This window comes from Pollachius pollachius, assembly GCF_949987615.1.
Source record: "Pollachius pollachius genome assembly, chromosome: 1".
Lineage (NCBI taxonomy): Eukaryota > Metazoa > Chordata > Actinopteri > Gadiformes > Gadidae > Pollachius > Pollachius pollachius.
In genome coordinates, this window is record NC_136934.1 from 17,322,793 (window position 1) to 17,349,299 (window position 26,507).

The window sequence follows — 26,507 nt, forward strand, 5'->3', positions numbered from 1 at the left end:
GTGCAGACTGATGTATTTTATTTTTGGGTGATAGGCTTTATTGTGATAGAAGTAAGAAGATGATGAATAAAAATAACTTTGAACTCGCCCAACCTAATGGAGACTGCCAGTTCTAACTTACTGAACAGTTACTCTGCTCCAAACGAATTGACACCAAGTTAAAGAAGTCATTGGTGTGCCAGCAATTTGTTCAAAAAGACCAAAAGAAGTATAGGCATATTCTCTTAAACATCAGGCATTAGTAATTTTTTGTTGTCTGCAAGCTCTGTCAACATGGTGTTCTAACTTGATAGGCTTTGAGTGTTAGCAAATCAGAATTGGCACCTTGGCACTCATCACAGCACCATCTATCAAATTTCTAACCCATTATATTGAACACAGAACAAGACCTCAAAACTCCCCCCACCGCGGCGCTCCGTGGCTGCTCTGGTGTGCAACCCGTTTTACATCGAAGCTCTGCCGTAACCGAGTCAGACTAAGACCAAAAGTAAATCTGAAAGCCACTGACTTCCTCCACACGGAACTGACATGATATTTAACTCCCAGGTAGAGCATAGTGCTCACAGTGCACTCTGGCCCATTTAGATGACATTCTGAATTTCCCCCCATTGACTAAGCAATTGGTTGAGGAGAAGGTTGAATTGAAATTTACTTGTGTGGGTATCTGCAGTGTTGTGCCTGAACGCGTTCATTGAACGACAGTTCGTGAACTCGTTCATATTTTGGGCGAACGTGAACTGAACGTACTGTATTACTGCCTGATGAACGTTACTGTGAACTCGTTCATTCTGGTGTCTGTGAACGGCACGCTCACTTGGTTTAACTTCGTTCAATATGGGGGTTATTTGTTTATCAACACGGCGGATGCGCACGCAGATCGCCGTGTTGTTTGACCGGTTGCCATGGTAATCCCTGAGAGGTTAATTTGCAGTTGCGGTGTTGCCAGCTTACTGTTACATTAAACTGTAATCAGAAAACGCGGTTATATGCTATAGACCCTATAGTATCTGTCGTATGAAGGCTGGGACGAATTTCAAATTATAAATATGTACACTTTATTTTGAAAGTACAGACCGGCGCGATTCCCATTGAAACGAATGGCGCGGTGATTATTCTTCAAAACTAAGAGCTGTTAAATTTTGGAAAATGAATTAAACTGTAATCAGACAACACGGTTATATGCTATAGACCCTAGCGTATCTGTGGTATAAAGGCTGAGACGAATTTCGAATAATAAATATGTACAATCCATAACGTTAGCTCTCTGGCTCATAGCTCAGCGGACTAGAATACCTCATAGAATCATTGCTTTTTGGCCGGAAATGGAAAGGGGGGCTGTTTACGTTTGATTGTAGTCTTTTCGCTCGGTTCTCCATCTCATCAGTAGCGCTAGAACCGAGAGAAAAGACTACAATCAAACGTGAACACCCCCCCTTTCCGTTTCCGGCCAACGAGCATTGAGTCTTCCAACAGAAATCAATGGGATTTACAAAATGCGCTAAATGTGCAATAAAACACGATAGAAACTGTATTAAGCTACGATACTTGATTCAACCACTCTATTTCATCCTAGACAAACCTCAACGGGGGCTCAATGTTCAAAATGCCGGAAAAAACGAATAGCTCACAGCAACATATTGAAAAAAAGAACTATGAACTAGATCATTTTTTGGAACTATGAATTTAGTTCAAATTTTTAAATTATGAATGTTTAACTGAACTAGTTCATTTTAAAATTTGTGAACTGAACTTTGAACTAGTTCACGTAGAAAGTGAACTTTCCCAACACTGGGTATCTGTGTGGCTGATGTGCATGGTGGGGGTGTGTGTGTGTGTGTGTGTGTGTGTGCGTGTGTATGTGTGTGTGTGTGCATGCGTGTGTATACATGGGTGTGTGTGTGTTTGTGTGTGAGGGTGTATGTCTGTGTTATTTCATCTACGTGTTTGTGTTACTGCATGTGTTTGTCTGTGTTTGTGTGTGTGTGTGTGTGCATGCATGTTTGTGTATGTGTGCATGTTTTAGTGCATATCTGTTTGTGTGTGTGTGTGTGTGTGTGCATGCTTTAGTGCATGCGTGTGTGTGTGTGTGTGTGCATGCGTGTTTGTGTGAGGTTGTGTGTGTGTGTGTGCATGTTTTAGTGCATGCGTGTTTGTGTGTGGTTGTGTGTGTGTGTGTGTGCGTGCGTTTGTGTGTGTGGTTGTGTGTGTGAGACAGATGAGCCTTTGAAGTCATTGTAACCTCGGCGCCAGAAAGCGGTGCCCCCCCCTCAGTCTTCTCTGATTGGACGTAATTAACAAGGAGCCATCCCTCCCTCTGTGGACTGCCTGCGTGGGTGTGCATGTGTGTGTATGTGTGTGTGTGTGTGTGTGTGTGTGTGCCTCTATGTGTGTGTGCCTGTATGTATGTGTGTGTTCAAGTGTGTATGTCTTTGTTTGTTTGTGTGTCTGTGTTTGAGTGTTTGCCTGTCTGACGTTATGGTTTATTCGTGGAATAACAGCACTGCAATGGCTGTGCAATGAGATGCCTGTACTTCAATTTCATAAATGCATACACACGTAAATACATGCCATAACCAACCTACATGCACGCTCCTTGTCGAAATGAGAGATTCTACATGTGTCTATGTAAAGACGCCTTCTGCCATCGACAATAACTCTGCTTACGACAACAGACCAAACGTATGCTTGCGTTTAGGTACGTGTGAGCACTGATATAAGGTCAAAGTAAACAGTTGGTTGCGAGATGGAGAGTGAGAAGTTCTCCGAACAAGACAACCCTGTTGCTGGTACAGTTTCTATGACAACAGCTGAACGCTGAGGAACCTTTTTTTGCCTCGTATTTGATAAGACACAAACAGATATACATGTCCCCCACACACACAAACACATACATCGATACACACCACACACGCACAAAACCCACACACCACAAACACACATGCACCACAAACACAAACACACACACCACAAAAAGCACACCGCACACATCCCCCATTTCATTCCAATCAAAATCAAACGCAATTAAATAGTTTGCTGTTGTGTTCATCATTCTTTCCGCCATCTTTATGGAAAACGGCCAAGAAACATAAAAACTGACCCTGCTCCAAAGACGGTAAAAACACAACCCGTGTAGACACATTTGATTATAGTATTTTGTTTGTATTGCATCCCTAATAAATACAACAATTAAATGTAGGAAGAAAAAAAAAGCATAACTATTGTTGACTTTCTAGAGGATGGATTGCTTTCAGCTGACAGACACAACGCTTAGTCGGGGATATCCCTAAAACAAGCTATTTTAAAGTGTGCCAAAGCTAGCGAGCTGCTGACCCACTTGGCCTTTTAACTTCTTGTAAACAACATTGACTGAAACCGGCAGGTATCTTGGCTTGCTAAATAAAGTATATCCAACTCTCCATCTACACTTCCAAACCACTACATGACCTCCCAGTGCATTTCCAACATTAACTTCTCTATAATCAGCCACTAGACAGAGACACTATGAACTACTCAAAACGATTTCGTTTATTCCTACTTAAATACGATTTTGTAACGTAAATCACAGCAATTATAAAGGGAGTCGAATGCATTCACTTTTCAGTCGCCCGTGCCTTCCTGAAAAAACCACCACAAGCAGCATGTCTTCAGTGCCCACAAACAGACATGTACACAGAAACACATGTACACTTAATTACACTTAATTACAAATTACATTTATATCAAAGACATGAGAATGAGAATTAATAAAACACAACAGCACAAAATAATGTAATGTGTGAGAAAGCAGTCATTTCAGCACCAAAGTTACGTTTGTTTCTTATTGAAAAGAGTTTTATTGCATACACATTTGCATGCAAGACATTAAATAATAATTTAATCATAAAATTAACTTTAGACGGACATGTCCGCAGTTCTCTCGTAAGCTCATTAGTTGCATGCAAATGTACGAACAAGCTTAACAAGAAAGACGCCTCTCCTTTTGCAATCAACAGCTTTTTACAAGGAAACATTTTAAATATATCTGGCAGTTTCAATAATCCGATACATGTGAAATTGAAAGTGAAATTCCAAGTGTAACCGAGACTGTGCCTTTCTACAACCGATAGATATATATGCTACAGGTTTTTTTGTTTCCGATTATCTGGCTCGAGCCCAATATCCTACATTGGATGACGTAGTAATAGGGTATCCCGTAGTCAATGTTCCCTTCGTCAAAAACACCGCCCATGGTTTAAGGCTGGGAGGCCAAGGACGTTTTGATTGAACAGCTTCATCGCTGTAGTTATGGGAGAAATTTACGATAACATTTAAAGGAAATATATAATCCTTATCTTGCCTGCATGCTATAGGCCAAATAGGTGTTGACAAAGCATACCAGATGGAACAAATGATACCTTCTGATAGCTCTCTGAAATGGATGTTCTCAAGACAGCTAGTTTTAGGTTGATGTTAAACCCCCAATAAAGAGGGAAAGAGCACTTTAATTAAATGTGTTCAGCTACCTGTCCCTAGTTCAATTCAATGAGGTATCCAGTGTCTAGGCCAGAGGCATAGGGTGTTGGTCAGTGCAGGTAGGATAAATTCACAGACTTTGGGTATATGACATGAGGACGGATTTCAGAACAGGTGTTCTTTTGCAAACCAATTCAGTTTTTTTTATTACCTCTTTGCAATTGATAACAAAGTCTTTAACTTCCAAACTTCAAATTCTCTACCTTTTATTGTGTTAACGTGTGTGTTAATCAAGTCTGCACAACCATGAAGACACACTAAAGTTTTAAATAACCAAAACAAAGCGGACCACATTACACAGTGCCATAATCACTGTACTGTCTTCCTGTTTGCAGCACTAATAGTTTACAACCACTAAATGGCATAGGATCAAAATACATCTCTAATCTGCTTGTGCGTTATGAGCCCAGTAGATCTCTCAGGTTATCAGGGGCCGGCTGGCAATTCCCAGGCTTCGAGTCAAGTATGGTGAAGCATCTGGTGGTGGTGAACACTTTATTCTATTAAATCAGCTTTTTTTCCTCAGCTTTTGATCAATATATGTAATACCATCAACATAACCTATACCTTTATTTTACATTTCTAATTTTTTTACTATATTTTAAGTATGATTTAAGTATTAAGTGGCCTCTAGTGGAATGGACACGGCAAAAATTGTTTATAATGTTCATTAGTATGTTTAAATTTGTGAATAATCCCACGAACATAAGGATGTGTTTTCATTACCTTACAGTGATCCCTACATAGGGAGTGGGTCCTCTTAACATGGAGCAAACCATATTGCACTATGTTTATACAGTAGCCCAGAACAGACCGACGGCTCTAGAGAGGTCACATTTTTGACTTACCGTAACCACAACGCAGAACAATTAACAATCATAATCTCTATCCAATTTGTAAGATATGATGTATTGTTATACAGACTAAATAACTAGATAATATGTATAAATCTATAAAGAAACTCATCACTCGACAAAAATGGCTTCTCGGTGCGTTTGTAGATGATGGCATCAATTGGGAAGGTCCTACTGGCACACTACAGCCTATTTCAGGGCAACTAAACTTCAGCTTCAATATTACAGACTGCACCATTGATTTATATTTGTTTATATTCGCCATGTGTTTGAATGGTGCTTTATAAATAAACATACCCAGCCTACATTCCTTCCAATCTCAGCCCAACACTCAGCCCAATCCCCATGCTCTGTAGTGTTAAACACTAATGACTTTTTACTTAAAGGTCTATGGACAACAGGAAAATGCTGAGGGGCAACCATTCTTCTCTCCCTTCACTAAGCCAACATTCTGCAGTCATTCCCCTCTTCCTCCCCATCGCTCACTTCACCGCTCTCTCTCCCTCTCTCTCTCTCTCTCTCTCTCTCTCTCTCTCCCTCTCTCTCTCTATCTCCTACAAACTAATGGCTTCCTGTGTTTGGAGCCAAGTGTCCATAATGAGCCAACTATGGCTGGAAATGGCATGCAGTGACACGCAACCTGAGGTCGTTGAGGATCGCTCAGGTCGTTTCATTCATCAAACGTTTATGTTCCACCACGGCCGGCAGGGGGATTTTTTTCATTTTTTTTATTCTACTAAGTCAGAGGACTAAGAGTAGGAGGTGGAGGAAGAGGAGGAAGAGAAGGAAGAAGAGGACGACGAAGAAGAGCAGGATGAAGAGAAGAAGGAGGGGGAGGAAGAGTAGGAGGAGGAAGTTGTGAGTATTAAAAAAGTGAGGATAAATCAAGTGTGGGTGTGAGTCAGGGGTGTGTCGGCGGGGTTGAGACGGAGACAAAGCAGTGGGGTACTCACTACCGGAGGGCGTTTCGGCGGCGTGGACGGGGGGTGTTGAGGGGATGAAGGAGGGGAAGAAGAAGGAGCGCAGGGAGCGGTCGCTGTGCAGGGGCGAGCGCTGTGACGGCAGGTTCTCACAGCTGCCCACGCCGCTGGAGATCTTGAGGTTCAGCGGCTTGGCCTTCTTCTTGGCTCTGAGGTGGGGAGGAGAGAGCGGGAGAAATAATTACACACAGGCGGATTAGAACTGTCAGAACGCCGCGGCTCGCCGTAACTAGATAATTACAGGCTTAATGTCGGGTAAGCTGCTGTGTGAGGTATGAGGGCGAAGTGTGTGTAAGGATGCAGGCGTGTGCAGGAGTTTGCACACATGCGGATGTGGGTTTTTTGTAAGATACACGGCGTCTCTGTTAAACCTGTCAAAATGATGTGGTGTGACGAAGAGGATTAAAATCATCAAGAAGAGTATGAGACACAAAAGATAAACAATGGTAATAGAATACAAATCCCCCAATTAGCCATCATCTGCTTGGGTGGTTGCCATGTGGTTCATGGTAGCCTCCTTGGCATAACAGTGACAATGCGTTAGAGAACTAGCGGCCAATAGAAATTGACCACTCCGCTTATTTCCAGTGAAACATTCTGCGTTGGAGTGGGTTGCCATTAACTCTCCAACCACAAATATTATTAGACAATTAGGGCCGTGCTAAAACTAATCTCTTTCAGTAATCATGAAAGAGCAATACATGGTGAAGTCCAACCTAATGATCCGGTTTAACTTTACACTGGACGATGTGCAATGTGGTTGAATGTTGATTTAAAAGTATTAACGGAGTGACAGGAAACAGAAAGTAAGCCACCTGGTGCATGTGCAGCCCCTTCCTCCTGTCACTCAAACCTGTCTCATCATCGATTCACCTGCATAGTGCAACAGTACGATGATCAAAGCAACACAAAGTCTCATTTTCATGTGTCTTCCCGCCTGCAATTGAAGTCAAAAGGCAAATTTTCCTTTTGACCCAGACAGTCTTTATTTCTCTTGATGGTGGCCTTGACGTAGGCATCTCATTTTGCAGCCATTCACCGTCCATCATAAAGAAACAAAAGGGAACAAACCATTTCACCAGAATGTGATCATAAACACACTTGTAGGTGCACGCACACAAACACACACACACACAAACACACAATATGAAGCAGGACCATATTGCCTCCCAGCCTCGAGAGAGCCAATATGTGTTTGACAGTACTAAATAAATGGAGGCTGCAGAACAGAGAGAGAGTGATCAGAGAGAGAGAGGGAGAGAGAGAGTGATCAGTGAGAGAGAGAGAGAGAGCGATCAAGAAGATGAGGTAAAATGCATAGGAAAGGAAAAACATATCAAAACATACCATTGAACACAGCTTCATTGTGTGTGTGTGTGTGTGTGTGTGTGTGTGTGTGTGTGTGTGTGTGTGTGTGTGTGTGTGTGTGTGTGTGTGTGTGTGTGCGTGTGTGTGTTTGTGCATGCGTGTGTGCATGATGTGTGACGATGAACTCAAGTCAAAGTAAGTAAAGGCAGACAAATTCAAAACAGACGTAAAGTTTTGTGTGCGAGAGGAAGAGCCCTGGTGTCTGGACTCGGCGGGGATGGCGAGGACAGAGAGCTGAGAGACGGATAAAGCAGCGTTCCCCAGAGCCAGCCAGAGCCGGGCACTTCATCCATCATGAAGAAGGACGTCAATGGAACAGAAAACAAAAAGGAGAAAAGGAAAAGTTACTCCTGATTCAACTTTATGAAGACAGTCTCTCCCCGAGCATGCAGAGTGGTAATCATTGAGTTTGGGCTGAGTGGGAACTTTGCACTTCCACCTCCTACACCTCCTTAGAGGAGCCTTTGCTCCCCTGTCGTTTTTTATATTTATTTATTTCTGCCATAGTGTGAGTCACGCAATTAGAGCGCTTAGTAAGCCCCGGCTCCAGCAGTAAGGGAGCGTCCCACGGGAACACCCCCCCCGCCCACAGCAGCACACCTCCTGTCACCTATTCAGATAAGCCCACCGTACGCCGCTCCCGTCTCATTCAGACCATTCAGCTCCCGTGTGGAAGCCCTCTTTACCCACCATTTCCGTGATGGAGAGACCGATTTTAGACGGAGGAAAGGGAGGATGGGGGAGGATGGCGAGAGAGGGGAAGTGAGGTGAAGCCAGGATTCCCGTCTTTGAACGGAAAAACATTTGGGTGGGGAGGGAACGGCGGGGAAGGCGTGGGCGTGAATGGAGTGAAGCTCAGTAACGGTGCAGCTACGTTGGCAGCACACCGCCAAGTTCATAAGCATTCATACGCATTGATATTCATGTCAAGACGCAAAATCAAGGGACACCACTTGATTACCCAGGAGTTAGAGTCACATTAGCTCAACCTTCAATATTGAGGCTAAGTGGACCTAAACAAATCCAACAAAACATGCAGATGCTAGCCATGGATCTTGCTTTAGCCATTGATCTGGGGCTAGCCATAGATCTGGTGCTAGCCGTAACTCTGGTGTTAGCCATATACAGGGCTCTCAAGTTTTGAACTGAGTTCAGAGTGAGATTTTGTCGACGGGGGGGTATATTAACATGTGACTGCATACAAATGTGTCCACAGACTTGGTGACTAATGTATGATAGTAAGCATTATTGGCCCCTTAACACTAATATTCAGAAACAAGCCTGCCTCAAAAGGCTATTGGCTTAAGCAACACCAGTAGAGGCATATACTTTCCCCTGAACTTTTAAACGTTGCAAACGTGCAAAAACATAATTATATATTTATGTGACATTCAGTCCAATACTTAAAATAAATCTGTGGCATTCAGTAGGCCAATGCTGAACTTTATCAATCCCCTGTAGGAGAAATGTGTTAATGTTTGTCCCTATAAAACAATAATGGTAAAAGGTGAAAGCAATGAATCACAAACATATCTAAGTAGAAAATGCATTTCCTGTGGAAAATTTGTGCTTTAATGCAAAGCAAGGGTTTAAAATATGTTTTAATAAAGCCACATTAAAACGTAAAGAAATGTTGAAAGGCTTAAATCAAGTGAAAAGATTTGAACAGAGTTCAAAAGCCTAAATGGAGTAAACAATGTAAACGTACACAGCGTTATTTATTTTTTTCAATGGTTCGAAACAAACGATGCATAGGTTGGAAAAAACTGAAAGCAATGAGACATATACTATATAGTTATTTATTCCAAAGTGGTTTGATTTTATCAAGTGCCTATAAGTGTGCATATATTTAATGAAGACATCGTGGCATTTGCGGAGTGATTAACTTTAGATATGCGGTAAATCATATAATCCTGCTAGTTATTTCCACCATGACCATGTTAGTTTCAAAACTGTATCTGAAGTCAGTAGATAATTATAGGGTGTTGTTTTTATTCAGTTGTAGAGAGCAAATGATATGATTGATGGTACTGCACGGCATCTCTCATTGTCTGTCACACAAACACGCTACAAACAGCCACTTCCTCTTCTTGATTGGGCTACATGCCAATTCTAAGTATGAATACCAAAACACCCTAAATGCACCATCCTGTGTACAGTCTGGAGGAGCCCAGTAAAGACACCTAGGTGGAATGTGGCAGCAACCTAGGTGGCGTGTCACGGCATCCAAGCGAGTGACGCCTCTGGGGCATTAACTGTGGTGTTTGATATACGCACTCCAAAACATAGTTTTCTTCCATCCAAAAAGTATTTATTTTCAAACAAAGGGCTTCCAAAAATGAGTAAAAAGGGTTTCAAAATAACAAATAAACTCTTAACTAAACAAAAGGCTTAAGGTGCTAGAAAACAAACATTTAAAATAGAGTGGTCAAAATTATATATTTCCAGTGTCTGCACTAGGTTGTGACTTTACCAGACTGACACTGGCTGCCATTCTCCAGTGACTTTGCAGATGGCACAAAACACGCCCCCAGCCGTCTAATCACTCAATTAACATTTAACGTTACAAATAAACATTATCAACAATTAATACACACATATTTAACTTAAGGTAAAGGATGGCTGTAACAACGTAGCATTGTCTTTGTTACAGGTGGGTATGAAAACTTTCTTTCCTTCTGGAAACTTTTGGAAACCATGACATCTTGTAACTTCTGCATTCCATTTCCAAGCCAACTTAGCAATTAGAATGCATTTAATTAGAGTTATCATGGTTTCCTCAAAGAGAGAAATTCGGCAAGGTCTCTAGGAAAGTATACTTTTTGGTCTTCTCAAACCTCGAAGATTTTGTAACTTTTGTAAATTTTCACAGATGATGGAAATTTTAATAATGTGTGATAAGTATGAATAGCAAGGCGGTTGCTACTTAACCTGACCGGATCCCTCTTCTCCACAGAGACTTCATGAAACTATAATGAACATAAATTAAATTTAAAATAAATGTAAAATTTCTGCGGGCCGCACTGATTGCGGTCCGCATGCGGCCCACGGGCCGCCTGTTGCCCATCCCTGGTCTAGGGAGGCGGTAGTGTAGAGGTTAGATCTGGTAGGGATGGTCTAGGCCCTAGTCCATCCCTACCAGATCTAACCTCTACACTACCGTCCCCCTAGACTCTAGGGGGACGGTAGTGTAGAGGTTAGATCTGGTAGGGATGGTCTATGGGGACGGCTGTGTAGAGGTTAGATCTGGTAGTGATGGTCTAGGGGGACGGTAGTGTAGAGGTTAGATCTGGTAGTGATGGTGTATGGGGCATTAGGGTAGAGACTGGGAATGAAAAACGACAAACCAATTCCATCGCAAACTTTAAGTAACCAAGTGTTTTACAAACAATGTTTACAAATTCAATTTCGGATCTGCAATGGTCATTTATTGGCGTCATGTCGTATCTGTGTTTGTATCTGTTACAGTATAGTCTATATTGTCTTACAAGCTTCAACCAGATTATATCTCAAACTCATCAAAAACAAGTGTCTATTTTGTGCCAGTCGTTTAAAAGATTGACTCATCCACAAAAAAAATAAGGAAATTTTAAAGTAGTTGACACAAGATAAACATAAAATACAGCACTAGGTGAGTATTTAGTGTAATGCAAGAATGTCTTTATTGTCGATCAATGGAAATTTAACACAAGGGAACGAGGGTTGAAGCATTGATTGTTCGGTTACGACAAGTCATTTCTCTCTCTCTCTCATTAAACAATACTTGTTATTCTTGAAAAACTTCTAATTGCGCAGGCATGCATTGTTGTTGAGATGCATTTTTTGTTTGTTTATCAGCCGGTGTTATGAGCCAACTGGTTTCCGAGCTAACTGGTTCCCAAACGCGTGATTGTGACATGTTTGATCACGCTTTCCCAGATCAACCAGATGTAGCAGAGTTCACTTTCTGCACATAAGTCGCAATTCCGCAAGGTCATGACCCTTTTTTTGTATGTTTCATCTAATTTTTCCTGTTGTGAAAGTACCACAATAAAGTAGTGTACAACCCTAGTAAAGATCTAAATAAATGTCTCTCTAGCAAAAAGTTATGCATTGAGTTGGATTCGATCACTCGCTCTGATACAAAACTCTATTTAAAAAAACCTGGGAAAATTCAATACTGTTTAGTTATTAACCCCTAAGTTACTAAACAAATCGTATTATATGATGGTGGTACGGGCGACCCGAGTTCACGCCCTGGGTGTATCATAGAATTCTTGGTAATTCTTTGTAATTCCCTTTATGTCAGAGAAAGTAGGCCTAACATTTACTTTTTATATAATCAATATGTCTTACATTTACCTAGAACCCAAATTTAACTTGCAAAAACCAATGGTAAAGTTAATGTTAATATTAATATTACTGATAGTGAAGCCTTTGTCACAATGACAAAGACACTGCTGCATGCGAAATTGTCTGCCACATGAATTACATTGAGGTGAGTTTGTCAGCAGGCAGCCAAGACTACTTCTGTTGAGATAAATGCTAAGGTCAGTCAGTTTAGAATATTCAAAGAAATGGAAAATAAATGGCATGAAAAGTTCTTTGATTCTTTGGTTTCCGAGCTTCTGGTTACCAAACGCGTGCATGTGACCTGTGTGATCGCACTTTCCCAGATCAACCAGATGTAGCAGAGTACACGTCTGCACATTCATTTATGGCATTTAGCAGACACTTTTATCCAAAGCAACTTACAATAAGTACATTTGTCAGAAGAAGGAAAAACAATATATCGCTGTCGGTAAAGTCAGGATGTTTACACAACCAAGTGCCAAGCACTAACAATCGCTAGGTTAACCCATTCCCTGAATACACCAAAGATAGCTAGGATAAGATGCTACACACCCAAGTACTATAACTACGCATGACATACAATAAGTGCTAGGGGTGTAACGGTACACAAAAGTCACGGTTCGGTACATTCCTCGTTTTTGAAGTCACAGTACAAGCAATACAGTTCATAGTTAAGGGGAAAATTTAAAAAAACTGCTTGTTTGTCAACAACAGAGACAAAGCACCATGCTATTTGTTTAGCGCTCCGCAAATTCCTGCCATATTTGAGGGGCAGACATGTTCTGGTACGATGCGACAACAAGTCAGCTGTCTTCAATGTGAACCACCAAGGGGGCACGAGGTCGGCTCAGTCATTACAGGTTGCACAGCAACTCCTTGTATGGGCTCTCCCTTACTTTTCCAGCCTCAGGGCTATGTACCTTCCAGGGCCACAGAACACAGTGGCAGACTTTCTTTCACGCCAGAACCCTCCGTCGGGGGAGTGGCAACTCCACCCAGAGGTAGTAGAGGCAATATGGAGCAAATATGGCACAGCAGAGGTGGACCTGTTTGCTTCAGAGGCCACAACACATTGCATTCTCTGGTTCTCTCTGTCAAAGAGGAGTCCGATGGGACAGGATGCCGTGGCACATGTATGGCCACGTCAGCTCCTTTATGGCTTCACGCCATTTCCACTGATAGGGTTAACTCTACACAGAGTTCAGAAGGAGAACCACATACTCCTGCTGGTTGCCCCAAACTGGCCAGGGAGACCTTGGTTTCCAGTAATGTACAGGCTGCTGGATGGAGATCCATGGTGCCTGCCAAAGAGGCGGGACCTGCTCTCACAGCTGGGGGGCCACATCTGGCACCCCAGATATGAGTGCCTGCAGCTATGGGTTTGGCCCTTGAGGGGCCTGATCCACTTATAATGGCATGTGACCAGGAGGTAGTTCAAACCATCATAGACTCAAAAGCTCCCTCAACCAGGGCACTTTATGTTAACGAAGATATTTGCGAAGTGGTGTGAGGCTCAGAGAGAGGTACCGGAGTGTTCTTCAGTGCCAATGATACTGCGTTTTTTGCAATCCTTACTGGAAAGGAAGCTATCCGCTTCCACCTTAAGGGTCTATGTGGTTGCCATTTCTTTCAGGCACATTAAGGTTGATGGCCAGACGGTGGGGTCTCATTCTTTGGTGACCCGATTTCTTAAAGGAACCCAGCGGAGTAACCCCCCCCCCCCCGGGCTATCAAGGTTCCCTCATGGGACCTACCTCTGGTACTCTGAGCCCTCCGTCTCCCCCCGTTTGAGCCCCTAGATCAGGCGCCACTGAAATGGCTGTCGGCAAAGGTTGCCTTTCTTCTAGGGATCGCGTCAGCCAAGTGTGTGAGTGAGCTTCATGCGTTGTTAGTGAGTGAACAGTGTATACGCTGGAACTCAGATGGCACAGGGGTGGCACTGTGGCCTAACCCATATTTTTTCCAAAGAGGCTGCCTTCGGGCCACTGTAATCAGGTCATAGAGCTAGCAGCTTATGGCCACTCACATCCACCGGAGGAGGAAGCTAGTTCAGCAGAACTAATCTGATGGCCTGTTTGTCTGCTAAGGGGGCCCGAGGAAGGGGCAAGGGCTGTCCAAACAGAGGCTTTCGAAGTGGGTGGTGGAGGTAATTGAGGAGGCATACAAGTCAAGAGGACTGCCTTTGCCTCTTAACATCAGAGGCCATTCCACCAGGAGTGTCTCAACCTCCTGGGCAGCACTACGAGGAGTGCCTCTAAGTGAGATTTGGGCTTCAGCGTGCACCTTTGCCTGATTTTACAGGGTCAATGTAGCGGCTCACCACTCAGTGGCTGCAGCTATTTTTCACGAAGCCCTTCCTAAAAGATGGGTACAGGATTCCTCATGACTAGGTTGGTAATAGTCATCCAGTGTTAAGCACTGCCTCTGGCAGTCAGTAAGAATGAACTAGAACAAGTTACGTATGTAACTACGGTTCTATGAATTCTGGATTCTGTACTGCCAGAGTTCGTGAGAACTCTGGCGGCCACGAGGGAGTGAAGAGATTGGGCATGAAAAACCACAAACCAATTCCATCGCAAATTAGATGTAACCAAGTGTTTTACACGTAATACTTACAAATTAAATTTCCGATCTGCAACATCCATTAGCTGTGATTCATGTGACATTCAAATTACATAAATAACTCCCAAAGAGAACAATTACATTGTAGTCCATAGAAGATATGAGTCAATAAGTGTCATGTCATATCTATCACTGTATCTGTTACAGCATCGTCTATATTATCTTAAAAAAGCTGCAACTAGATTATATCTCAAACTCATCCAACTCATCCGTCTATTTAGTGCCGGAAGTTTGAAAGATTGACTCAACTACAAACAAAATAGGGAATGTTGATGAGTCGTTCACAAAAGATACATTTCTTCATCTCTCTTCGTCTCGACTACTCTCTCTCTCTCTCTCTCTCTCTATTGCTCTCTCTCTCTCTCTCTCTCAATAAACAATACTTGTTAAGCTTGAAAAACGTCTGGTTAAGCAGGCATGTATTGTTGTTGAGATGTAGAATTTGTGTTTGTTTAACTTTCATCGGCCGGTGTTATGAGCCAACTGGTTTCCGAGGCTATCTGGTTCCCAAACAAGTGCATGTGAAATGTGAGATAGCGCTTTACCAGATGTAGCAGAATTCAAGCCTGCACATTCGTCGCAATTCCACAGAGTTACTCCTCATTTTTTGTATGTTTCATTACATTTTTTTCTGTTGTAAATAGGCATGGCTTGCAGAGTACCACATTAAAGTAACGTACAACCCTAGTGATGATCTAAATCATTGTGTCCTTATGAAAAAATAATGCATTGAGTTGGATTCAATTCCTTGCTGTGATACAATACTCTATTCTAAAAAATCTGTGAAAAGCAATGAGGTATATTGCATAGTTATAAACCCCTAAGTCACTGAGATTTTAAAATCCTCCTTGATTTTAGTTAATATAAGAAAGACATCCCAGCCCTTGCTGAGTGATTAACTTTAGGTATGCGTTTAGTCATATAAACCTCTTTGTGACTTCTGCTATTACCATGACAGTTTCAAAACAGTGTCCGAAGTCAGAAGATAATTATGGGGGGTGGTTGTTATACAATGTAATGGGCAAATCATAATGAATCACAAAGTATTCATTGCCATTTGATGGTACTTCATAGAATCTATCACTGTCTGTCAAACATGCTACAAAAATCAACCTCCTATTTTGGATTGGATGACATGCTTATTATGTGTGAATACAAAACAACACCCTACAGACAAAACCTGGTGCTGACAGAGGTCAGGTAAATTCATTTGTTCCACCCAGCTGGTTGGAGTGGAGTGCGCATGGATTGAGCAGCCTAAACTGGCTTGAGTCAGACTGATTGGACTCTGGGAATGGATGAGGCACCAGTAAAACCAGCCATCACCACACACATTGAGATATCCTGCATGGCAACATGGAGCACCAGCTCATGGATCATTTTCAACCAATGTCTTCAATAAAATGGTTTTCCAACATCACAATCTTGAGTCCTTGTTTGGAGAAGCCCATAAGACACCTAGGGGGAAGGTAGTCTAGAGGTTAGATCTGGTACTGATGGTCTATGGGATGCTAATGTAAAGCTTAGATCTGGTAGTGAAAGGCCTATGGGATAGTACTGTAGAGGTTAGATCAGGTAGTGATGGTCTACTGGGCGGTAGTGTAGAGATTAGATATGGTAGTGATGGTCTATGGGGACGGTAGTGTAAAGCAGTGTTGTGCTTAAACGTGTTCATTGAACGATAGTTCATGAACTCGTTCATATTTTGGGCGAACGTGAACTGAACGTGCTGTATTACTGCCTGATGAACGTTACTGTGAACTTGTTCATTCTGGTTTCTGTGAACGGCACGCTCACTTGGTTTAACTTCGGTCAATAGGGGGATTATTTGTTTATCAACACGGCGGATGCGCACGCAGAATGATCGCAGAAAGAAAATTTGTTTGACCGGTTGCCATGGTTATCTCTGTGTGGTTAATTTGCAGTTGCGGTGTTGTCAGCTTACTGTTACATTAAACTGTAATCAGAAAACGTGGTTATATGCTATAGACCCTAAAGTATCTGTGGTATAAAGGCTGGGACGAATTTCAAAGTATAAATATGTACACTTTATGTTGAAAGTATAGACCGTTGCGATTCCCATTGAAACAAATGGCGCGGTGATTATCCTTCAAAGCGAGAGCTGGTGAATTGTGAAAAATGAATTAAACTGTAATCAGACAAAGCGGTTATATGCTATAGACCCTAGAGTATCTGTGGTATAAAGGCTGGGACGAATTTCGAATTATAAATATGTACAATCCATAACGTTAGCTCTCTGGCTCGATCAGCAGACTAGAATACCTCCTAGAATCATTGCTTGTTGGCCGGAAACGGAAAAGAATTAACTGCGGGTCTCTCTTCTTACTGTCTTTCTCAACACTATCTGATCTCACTAAAAGGCTAGCAGCACGAAATCAAAGGAAATTTAGAATAGAAAAAAAAAAACCTCACGATTAATCGTGAGTTAACTATGACATTAATGTGATTAATCGCGATTAAATATTTTAATCGCTTGACAGCACTAGTTAAAAATAAAACCAACCTTGCATTGCCTTGCATTTTGAGGGACCTGCTGTGTCTCAGCAGCAGTGTTATATTCCTGGTAGTAGGCTACGCCAGCGGCAGGCTGATACCTAGGTTAAATTCCGCTGCTGCTGAGAAAGTAGTCCCTCAAAATGTGATGATTCATGCGATGCAAGGTTAGTTTTATTTCTAACATTATTCTATCAACACAGACATTTACATCTCTAGTCTGGCGTTATAATTGATTTACCTCGGGTGTACTGTGGAGTGGGTAAGACTGTTTTATTAGCAGGCTAGTATTGCCCGTTGCCGTGTGCTAGCCTAGCGCGAGCGAACTCTGCAACTAGAAGGACTGAATGAAATGTGTTGAAAACTGTCTCCAATGATAAAGAACACCAAGGCGGGTCTCTCTTCTTACTGTCCTTCTCAACTTGGGAATCAGGCCCTATGTCCAAAATTCCGAACTACCCCTTTAAGCTTCAGGGGATGGGCAGTCGTCCAAGTGCTGAGATCTGGTAGTGATGGTCTATGGGGGTCAGTAGTGTAGAGGTTCTATCTGGTTGTGAAGACAGAGGTCACATTTAGATTTTAATATGCATCGTTTCATGGATGACGACCTCTTATGGCCATGGAGGTGAAATGCATAAATCACGTATCAGCGGTGGGGTTTTGCTATGTATGAGGCCAGTTTGATTTGTGATCACACCGAGCGGGACTTGCATGATTGAGGCACATGAGGTGAGGGAGCACGGGTGAGGCAATAAAGGTCCGCGATTTGGAGCTAGATGGCAGGGTCAAGGACCTGAAAGCTTTAAACTGAGGAAGGCTGAGTTTGTCACTGCACAGAGGATGTCGAAGGATGCGCTGGCCGCAGGAGCCTCAGGACCTGAAGCAGTGAGAGCACATCCCCTGCCAGCAAAACCAATTGTCAGAATAAAACTAACCACACTGCCCATCTTCTCAGGCTGCAAAAGAGAATACCACAGATGGAAGAAAGACTGGGAGAGCCTTCAAAGATAGGGAGAGCCGTCTGGCTCAGCCAAAGTCAAGAAAATTAAACTCCTGGACAGCGTGGATAACAAGATTGGGAAGGATATCCGGCTGTCAACCTACAACACTGCAGAGGATATGTTCAGAGTCATGGACAACCGGTATGGAAATAAATCGACCATTGCCAAAGAAATCCTGGAGGAGTTGGAGCGAATACCCCCTGCGAGGGGAAGCAAGCCAAGGAGAGTCATCGACCTGATCCAAGCAATGGAAAAAGCCCTAGCAGACCTCACAGAGCTGGTTAACTCTGGAGCAATCAAGAACCCTCTCGTCATTAAATCCATTGAGAGCAAGTTACCTGACTTTGTAAAGAGAGACTGGCTAGCCTTTATGGTGAATTCTAGCAATAATGTCACCACAGACAACCACTTTGACATGCTCCTGAAGTTCCTGAAGAATCAAGAAGAGATCCTAGAGAGACTTGACCAGCTACGGTGTGTGGAGAAGATGGAGAAACCAGAACGTGAGAAGAAATATGAAAGAAAGTATGCTTCTACAAGAACCACAAAGAAAGGAGGGCTGGAAGATGTGTGTGTTGTATGCGGTGATGAAAGGCATGGTGACAAGATTTTCTTCTGTTACAAGAGAAGAATGCTGTTGTAAAGAAGCTGAGAGCATGCAGAAAATGTCTTGGATGTCATGAAGATGATGGATACTGCAGAGACACTTTCCTATGCAGGAACAAAGACTGTAAGAAAGGAGACTCCTCAGATCACCATTACTTTATTTGCCCCAAAGGAGAATACAAGAGTGGAAAAGGAGGAGAGAAGTGGGAAAGATGGCAGAGGAAAGAGCAAACTGATTCTTGGCTGAGCTGTCCTCAGAGCAAGCAGAAAGGTGCAGAATGGCATTCACAAACAAAGCTACAAAGTGTGGCATGATGAACCAGCAGTGCCAGCTATTGAAGAAAAGTGGCCTGTGCGAGCTTCCTGTAATTATGATGCTGATGGAGGTAACTGCTAATGCTGGGCAGAAGATTGGAGCTCTGGTTGATCTTGCCTCAGACACAAACTATATCACCCATAAGGCTGCACACAGGCTGAGGCTGCGGAGTGAAGAAGTAACCCTGGTTGTGCATGGTGTAGGCGGAATGACCATCGAGTAGAACACAGAAAGATATCTTCTCCGTGAAGACCCCCAAAGGGGCAGAGAAGGCTCATGAACTGATCTGTTATGGCCTGGATGAGATTGCAAAGTTGCACAAATTTGGCAAGCCTGAAAAGTTGCAGAAGTCTTCTCATCAGCCACCGCGAAGGAACACTTGCTCCACAAAGGGTTAAAGTTGTTGGGGACCTCGTCTTGTGGTAGAGTCCATTGGAATTGACAGTGGGCGGAAAACACCCCGACCTGTTTGAGGAGATAGAGGTAGCACATGAGTCCAAAACACACTTCGCTCGCTCCATGAGAACTGCTGCAGTCAAGTATGAGGAGATAGTTGGGAGCCCAAGTACTGAAGCAGCCCGTATGCAGCGAAAGGATAGTGCAAAGGGAACGGTTACAGCTGCTGCAAACCATGAGTTCCTGGAGTGGTAGAGATGGGACAGCATCGGGGAAGCCTGTGAACCAAAGTGTGGAGGATGTCGCTGTGGAAACTGCCAACCAGGAGGAAAAGAAATGACACTGGCTGACAAAAGGGAGCTTGAAATTATAAAAGAAGGACTCACCTATGTTCATGAAGACTCACACAACATCTCCGCACTGGGATGAAAAGTATCCATGGACAGAAGATCCTGCCTCGCTCCCCAACAACAAAGGTGCAGTTGCGGCTACATTCTTGAGAACAGAAAGACAGCTAAGGAGGGAGCCAGAGTGGCAAACAACATACACAGCCCAGGTCCAAGATATGGTTGAGAGGGGCGCAGCCATAAAACTCACTAATGATGTCATCAGTAAGTGGACAGGACCAGTGTGGTATGTAAGCCATTTGGTGGTGCCAAACCCTCACTCAGTGACAACTCCAGTCCGGCTTGTGTGGAACAGCAGCCAGAAGTGCAGGGGAGTGAGCATGAATGGTCTTCTGCTAAAGGGGCCAGATGTTCTAAACACACAGCTGTTCAGAGTCCAGAGGCTGCAGCAAAGGTCCTGACATCAAGAATGGAAGGGATGGAAAAGAAGAAAACCTTCATCCTCCCAAACCAAGTGAGGGATGAAGACAACAAAGCCCTGGGCATTGGTTACAAGGTGGAGGATGACAAGTTCTACATGATGACCTTGAACTTTTCCAAAAGGAAAAAGATGAGAGTAGGCAAGGATCTTCTCAGAATGAAGGTGAAACCTGGAACGTCTAACCCGCTGACAAAAAGGGACCTGTTAAGCCAAGTAGCTGGACTCTATGACCCCGTCGGTTTGGTTTCACCTGTGAAACAGAAGGGTGCTATCCTTGTCAGGAGAGCATTCCAGGAGGCAGGAGGAGGTAAATTGACCTGTGAGACCTGGGATAAACCACTGTCAGAGAGCCTCAGAGAATAAGCCATTCAGCTGTTTGAGGAGTATGCGCAGCTTGGACAAGTTCAGTTTCAAAGAAGCCTGACACCAGCTCACTGGAAAGGGAAACCATGGGGAATCACATTCTCAGATGGGAGCGACAAAACATACAGAGCTGTGATGTACCTGAGGTGGAACACAAGTGAAGGAGTCAATATCCGGTTTGTAGAGTCAAAAGCCAAGCTGACTCCACTGGATCAGAAATGAGAGGCCGTGATGGTTGAAATTTGCGGAGCAATCTTTGCAGCCAGGCTCAGGAAGTAAGTTGAGAAGCATGGAGGCCTGGAGGTAGAGCGATGGCTCCATCTGGTGGACAGTCAAACAGTCCTAGGAGCCATTCAAAGAGATAGTTATGGGTACCAAACTTTCTTCGCGAACAGGGTGGCTGAAATCCAGAAGGCTGGCCCAGTTGAAGACTGGTGGTGGATCCCTGGAAAGCTTAACATTGCTGACATCATTACAAGAGGAGGCATTCCAGAAGATCTAAAGGAGGATTCCACATGGCAGGATGGACCAGAGTTCCTATAGTGGCCAGTGGAGGAGTGGTCTAAAAAGTTAGCAGGAGAGGTTGCAGCGCAGGCTAGGGAGAGTGTCAACAGACTCCAGAGAAAGGCATTCTCAGCAGGATACAAGAGACTCAAAACCATACAAGCAGAGGCCAGCAAATTCTGGAAGAAGTGGTGTCAGCTGGCTGGTCCTAACCTGTTCATAGGGAGAAAGTGGCACACAAGAGCTACCGTGTTCCAGTCATGAGGCCAAGCACAGGAGGGGATACAAGCAGACAAGGAGCCAGGAGTGTGACCTCCTTGGGTTGAGCAACCAGGAGGTCAAGTGGGAGGTGTGAAGACAGAGGTCACATTTCAATTTTAATATGCATCGCTTCAACCTCTAGTTTTTTTTTTTCTAATTTTGCACAATGCACAGGTTTCTTGAACTTTTTCTCGTTTATCATGTCTTCCATGTGACAGTGCATGGGACGGCGCAGACGTCCTTAGTGACGTCTTGGGCATGTTTGGTGGAGGTACACTAGGTAGAAATATTTGTATGGAAGACCACTAATTATTAGATAACAAAGTGATATTGTAATTATATTTTTTTGTTTATGATAATATCTAACAGATTTATTTGGATTTGATATCATTGTTTGATTACGCATTTTGATTTATTTGGAGAACTAACTTGATTTAATTTCTCTTAATCAATAGGTTTTCAACCTAATCCTAATCCAGAATGCTTGTTGCACAATAAATGTTCAATAAAAACAAGGAAAAGGATTTGAGCTGTCCTGCGTCCTCTGTCTATCCATGCCATTTCAAGTTGGGCAAGCACAAATAACAACAAAATCCAGATGACTTGACACTGGTCTATTGGATGGTAGTATAGAGGTTAGATCTGGTAGTGATGTTCTAGGGGGATGGTAGTGTAGAGGTTAGATCTGGTAGTGATGGTCTATGGGACGGTAGTGTAGAGGTTAGATCTGGTAGTGATGGTCTATGGCAGTGGTTCTTAAACTTTTTGTCTGCCGACCCAACAAAAATGTATGGCGAGGTCTGACGACCCCACTTTCCCCAAACCCATTCTACGTCATTACTCAAAATACCCCCTCAAACGTTAACAACTAAATCAAGCAAAAAATAGTAAGCAAAGTAATTAATTTTATTTATTCCATATGAACAAGAACCGAGATAACCAAACAATCACGATTAAACAAGTGTAGGCTGCCGCTATCAGATCAGAACGCTATGTGCGTGGCGCGCGCGCACACACAAGCGCACACAAACACACACACACACACACACATACAGCATTAGGCCTACAACGTTACATGGATTATATTCATGGCGATAACAATAACGGTATTTTTTTATTTCGCTTTTCTGGTTTACTATCTTTAACAATTTCAATGGGAAGGGTGGGCCTGCTTCCGTGAACATAGCAAGCTAATTCTAGGAGGAATGCTGGATACGGCGACACAGAGAATTTCCTCCACGGTGCTGAGCCGACATTTGTATTTATTTTTTATATATGCGAGGGACGAAAATGTCTTCTCGCACAGATAGGTTGACCCGAAAGGCGTTAGAATTTCCATGGCAGCCTTGGACAATCCTGGGTATTCCTGCGCAACAGACAGCCAGAATTCATCCAGGGATTTTGAGGCAAACGATGTCTGTATGGTTCGGTCACTGGATAGCTCAAGCAGCGCATCTTCGAGCTCAGATGACAGATCGTTTGAAGAGCAGCTGGTGAATGGTTGTCGTATCCAATCATAATTCTCCACATTTTCCGTCTGAAAATATTGATGGAATTTTTGGAGGAGGCTTTGGAGATGAACGTTGATGGAGGCCTTCAATGAATTGACATTCACGTCATCCTCCTCCAAAAACTAATGCAGCTCCGAAAACATCTCAAAATCTCCGCACGGCCTGCCCAACGCTGCAGCTTTTTTGTGAAAGCATTCACTTTGTCCGAGAGGGTCAGGATGTTAGTGTTGAGGCCTTGTAGTGACAGGTTGAGCATATTTAATTTGTCGAATATGCATGACAAATAAGCAAGGGCTATCCATTCCGAGTCAGTGAGATGGTGCGCAAAAGCGGAGTTTGCGTCCGAGAGGAAGGTGCGCACCTCGCTTCGCAACTCAAACAGGCGTGTAAGGACCTTGCCCCGTGAAAACTTCAGAATGGAAAAGAAGGGATTCCTGTGTAGACCCCATTTCCTGACAGAGAAGGGTGAAGAGTCTAGTATTGAGTGGGCGAGATTTGATGAAATTCACCATTTTAATTGCTGTCTGGACAACATTGTTAAGCTCGGGCTCAAGTGTCTTGGATGCCAGGGCCTCTCTGTGGATAATGCAATGGGTGAACTTGGCATGTGGTGCAACGCTAAGGACCTTTGCTTTCAGCCCTTTATTTTTCCCCAACATAGCTGCCGCACCGTCTGTGCATATGCAGTTGGCCCATTGCAGCCCTGCGTCTTCCATCCAATCATTGAGACAATTAAAAATGTCACTGCCGGTACACCTTCGTTCCATTGGAGAGCAGAACAGCATGTCCTCATGAAGTTTTCCTTCATAACTGTAGCGAACAAACACCAATAATTGCGCGACACTTGTCACGTTAGTAGACTCATCTAACTGTAAAGAAAACCTGCAGTTTTTTACTCTCTCGATTATCTGACATTTCATGTCATTAGCAATCTCGATAATGCGCTTGGACACTGTATCATTGGAGAGGGGGATTTGCTTGAGTGCACTTGCGATCTTTTCACCATGCATTGCAGTGGTCATCGCAATTGCTGCAGGGAGGATGAGGCTTTCGGCAATTGTGTGTGGCTTCTGTGCTTTTGCCACAAGGTGGGCCACTTCGTAGGAAGCTGCCAAGGCTTTGGGGGGCAAGGTAGCTTGCCCATGCACTACGGTCTTCTGCTCTTGCATGGCAGCTTCTTTTCGCAGAAAAAAAGTAATTGGTATCGTAGCGTCCTCGGGATGGCGGGTTTCGAGATGTTGTTTCATTTTGACAGGTTTTAAGCTCTCATTCGCCAGAACATCGCCGCAAATCACACATTGTGGGTGGTCGAGGTTATCTTTTACTTGGCAAGTGAATCCATATTTCAGAAATTCTTTCTGATAATGCAGACGCCTTGTTTGTTCCTTTTTATTCTCACCGGCATGTAGACTTGTCCCATCTGAGGATCGCGGAGGAGTAGACGCACTGGTAGCTGGCACTTCCGAGCTTTTGTTCGATTTTTTAAGCAGCCACCTCTCCATTTTTGCTATTAGGCTACCTATGTCTTTTTATTTTGTTTTACTTGAAATAGCGGGAACAAGTTGAGTTTGCATATAGTGGGAGCAGATAGTTACATTGTTTCTATCAGCGGAGTAGCCCATAGGCTGAACCAGATCTCGTTGAAAGACGAAAACATATTTTCTCTCTTCTCTTAACTGCGTGTAAATAAGAAAAATGCAATTTTTTTCCCGAATATTATTTTCAAATAATTGGCGACCCCACAGAAGTTTTTGGAGATCCCATTTGGGGTCGCGACCCCTAGTTTAAGAATCACTGGTCTATGGGACGGTAGTGTAGAGGTTAGATCTGGTAGTGATGGTCTATGGAAGGGTAGTGTAGAGACTGGGAATGACCAACGACAAACCCAAACACGCAATATTTGCAAATTCAATTCTAACACCCAAATATATATTAGCATTTGGTTTCATGTGACATTCAAATTTCCTAAATAAATGTCCCAAAAATAACCAGTACAGTGTAGTTCAAAGAACATATGAGTCAATGAGTGTCATGTCGTATCGGTGTTTGTATCTGTTACAACCTAGTCTCTATTGTCTGACAAGCTGCTAGATCAGGGGACTTCAACGTTTTCCAGGCCAAGGACCCCCAAACTGATGGAGAGATGGAGCGGGGACCCCCTACTTATATATTGTATTAAATTGTGTTTTAAATTAAACTGGTCCTTTAGTGCCATGTATAAATGGACCTTGTTATTTTGCATTCAATACTAAGATATTCAAATAATACACAGGTTCATATATTCCCGCCTCGACTACTACAACTCGCTCCTGGCTGGAATCCCTGCCTCTGCGATTAAACCCTTGCAGCGCATCCAGAATGCGGCAGCGTGCCTCGTGTTCAACCTACCAAAGTTCTCACATGTAACCCCCCTCTTCCGAGACCTCCACTGGCTCCCTGTAATAGCTCGCATCAGATTCAAGATGATGGTACTGGCATACAAGGCAGTCGATGGAACTGCCCCTGCCTACCTCCAAGCATTAGTAAAGCCACACACCCCAGCACGATCCCTCCGCTCAACTACCTCAGCTGGACGTCTGGTACCCCCATCGCTAAGAGCAAGCGAAGGTCGATCAGCGAAGTCACAACTTTTCTCTGTTTTGGGACCTCAGTGGTGGAACAAGCTCCCTACCAATGTCAGGATCACAGAGTCGCTCACCAGCTTCCGCAAAAGACTCAAAACTCACCTGTTCAGAGTTCACCTCGACTCTGCATAGAAACCAATGCACAGCCACCATTGAATGTTGTACGTCCTGGCACTTGTACATTGCACTTATTCAAGGTACTTAATTGTGTAGCATCTACAGTAGCTGCTATCATTGCTTTACACAGGGAATGGGTTAGCCTAGCGATTGTAATACTTGCACTTGGTTCTATGATCATCTTTACTGTACCGACAGCGATATATTGTTTCACTTCTTATGACAAATGTACTTATTGTAACAAATGCACTTATTGTAAGTCGCTTTGGATAAAAGCGTCTGCTAAATGCCCTAAATGTAAATGTAAATGTAAATATATTCATGTTTTTAGCAAGGTACAGTGAGTAGGGTGGCCATGCCACTGCCATTCATAAACATAACATAAAACAATAAACTGATACCTGCCAAGATCAACAATGTCTATCAATTGCATGTAATCATGCATAAAAGCTATTCAAATGGATATTTTTAAAACATAAATGTGGAAACAAAAATTAGTGATGTTTGTTAGTGTCTTTCTTATCACTCCGCGAGTAATCCGGTAATTTATCTACCCCAGCGTGTCCGGTTGCTAAGCGACGTCAACGTCTTTGGCGGACATTCACTGCTGATTGCTTATTTTCCTGATTATGACCGGCGTTCTGTACATTATCCCTTACATAACAGCACTCTCTCTCTCCCAACAGTCTTCGCTGCGCACTCTCATCCACAGTGTTGGGAAAGTTCACTTTCTTCGTGAACTAGTTCAAAGTTCAGTTCACAAATTTTAAAATGAACTAGTTCAGTTAAACGTTCATA

At 43.2% G+C, this 26,507-nt stretch overlaps 1 protein-coding gene across 1 annotated transcript in view; it reads right to left on the reverse strand.

Annotated features, from left to right (window-relative positions):
* Nucleotides 1-26,507, reverse strand: part of ksr2 (kinase suppressor of ras 2) — a gene marked incomplete at both ends in the record, with an annotated part of 82,588 nt that overhangs the window by 21,092 nt on the left and 34,989 nt on the right. Inside the window, one exon of the mRNA XM_079731753.1 lies at nt 6,320-6,495. Within this exon, the coding sequence (XP_079587879.1) occupies nt 6,320-6,495 (176 nt within the window). The remainder of the gene's footprint in view (nt 1-6,319; nt 6,496-26,507) is intronic.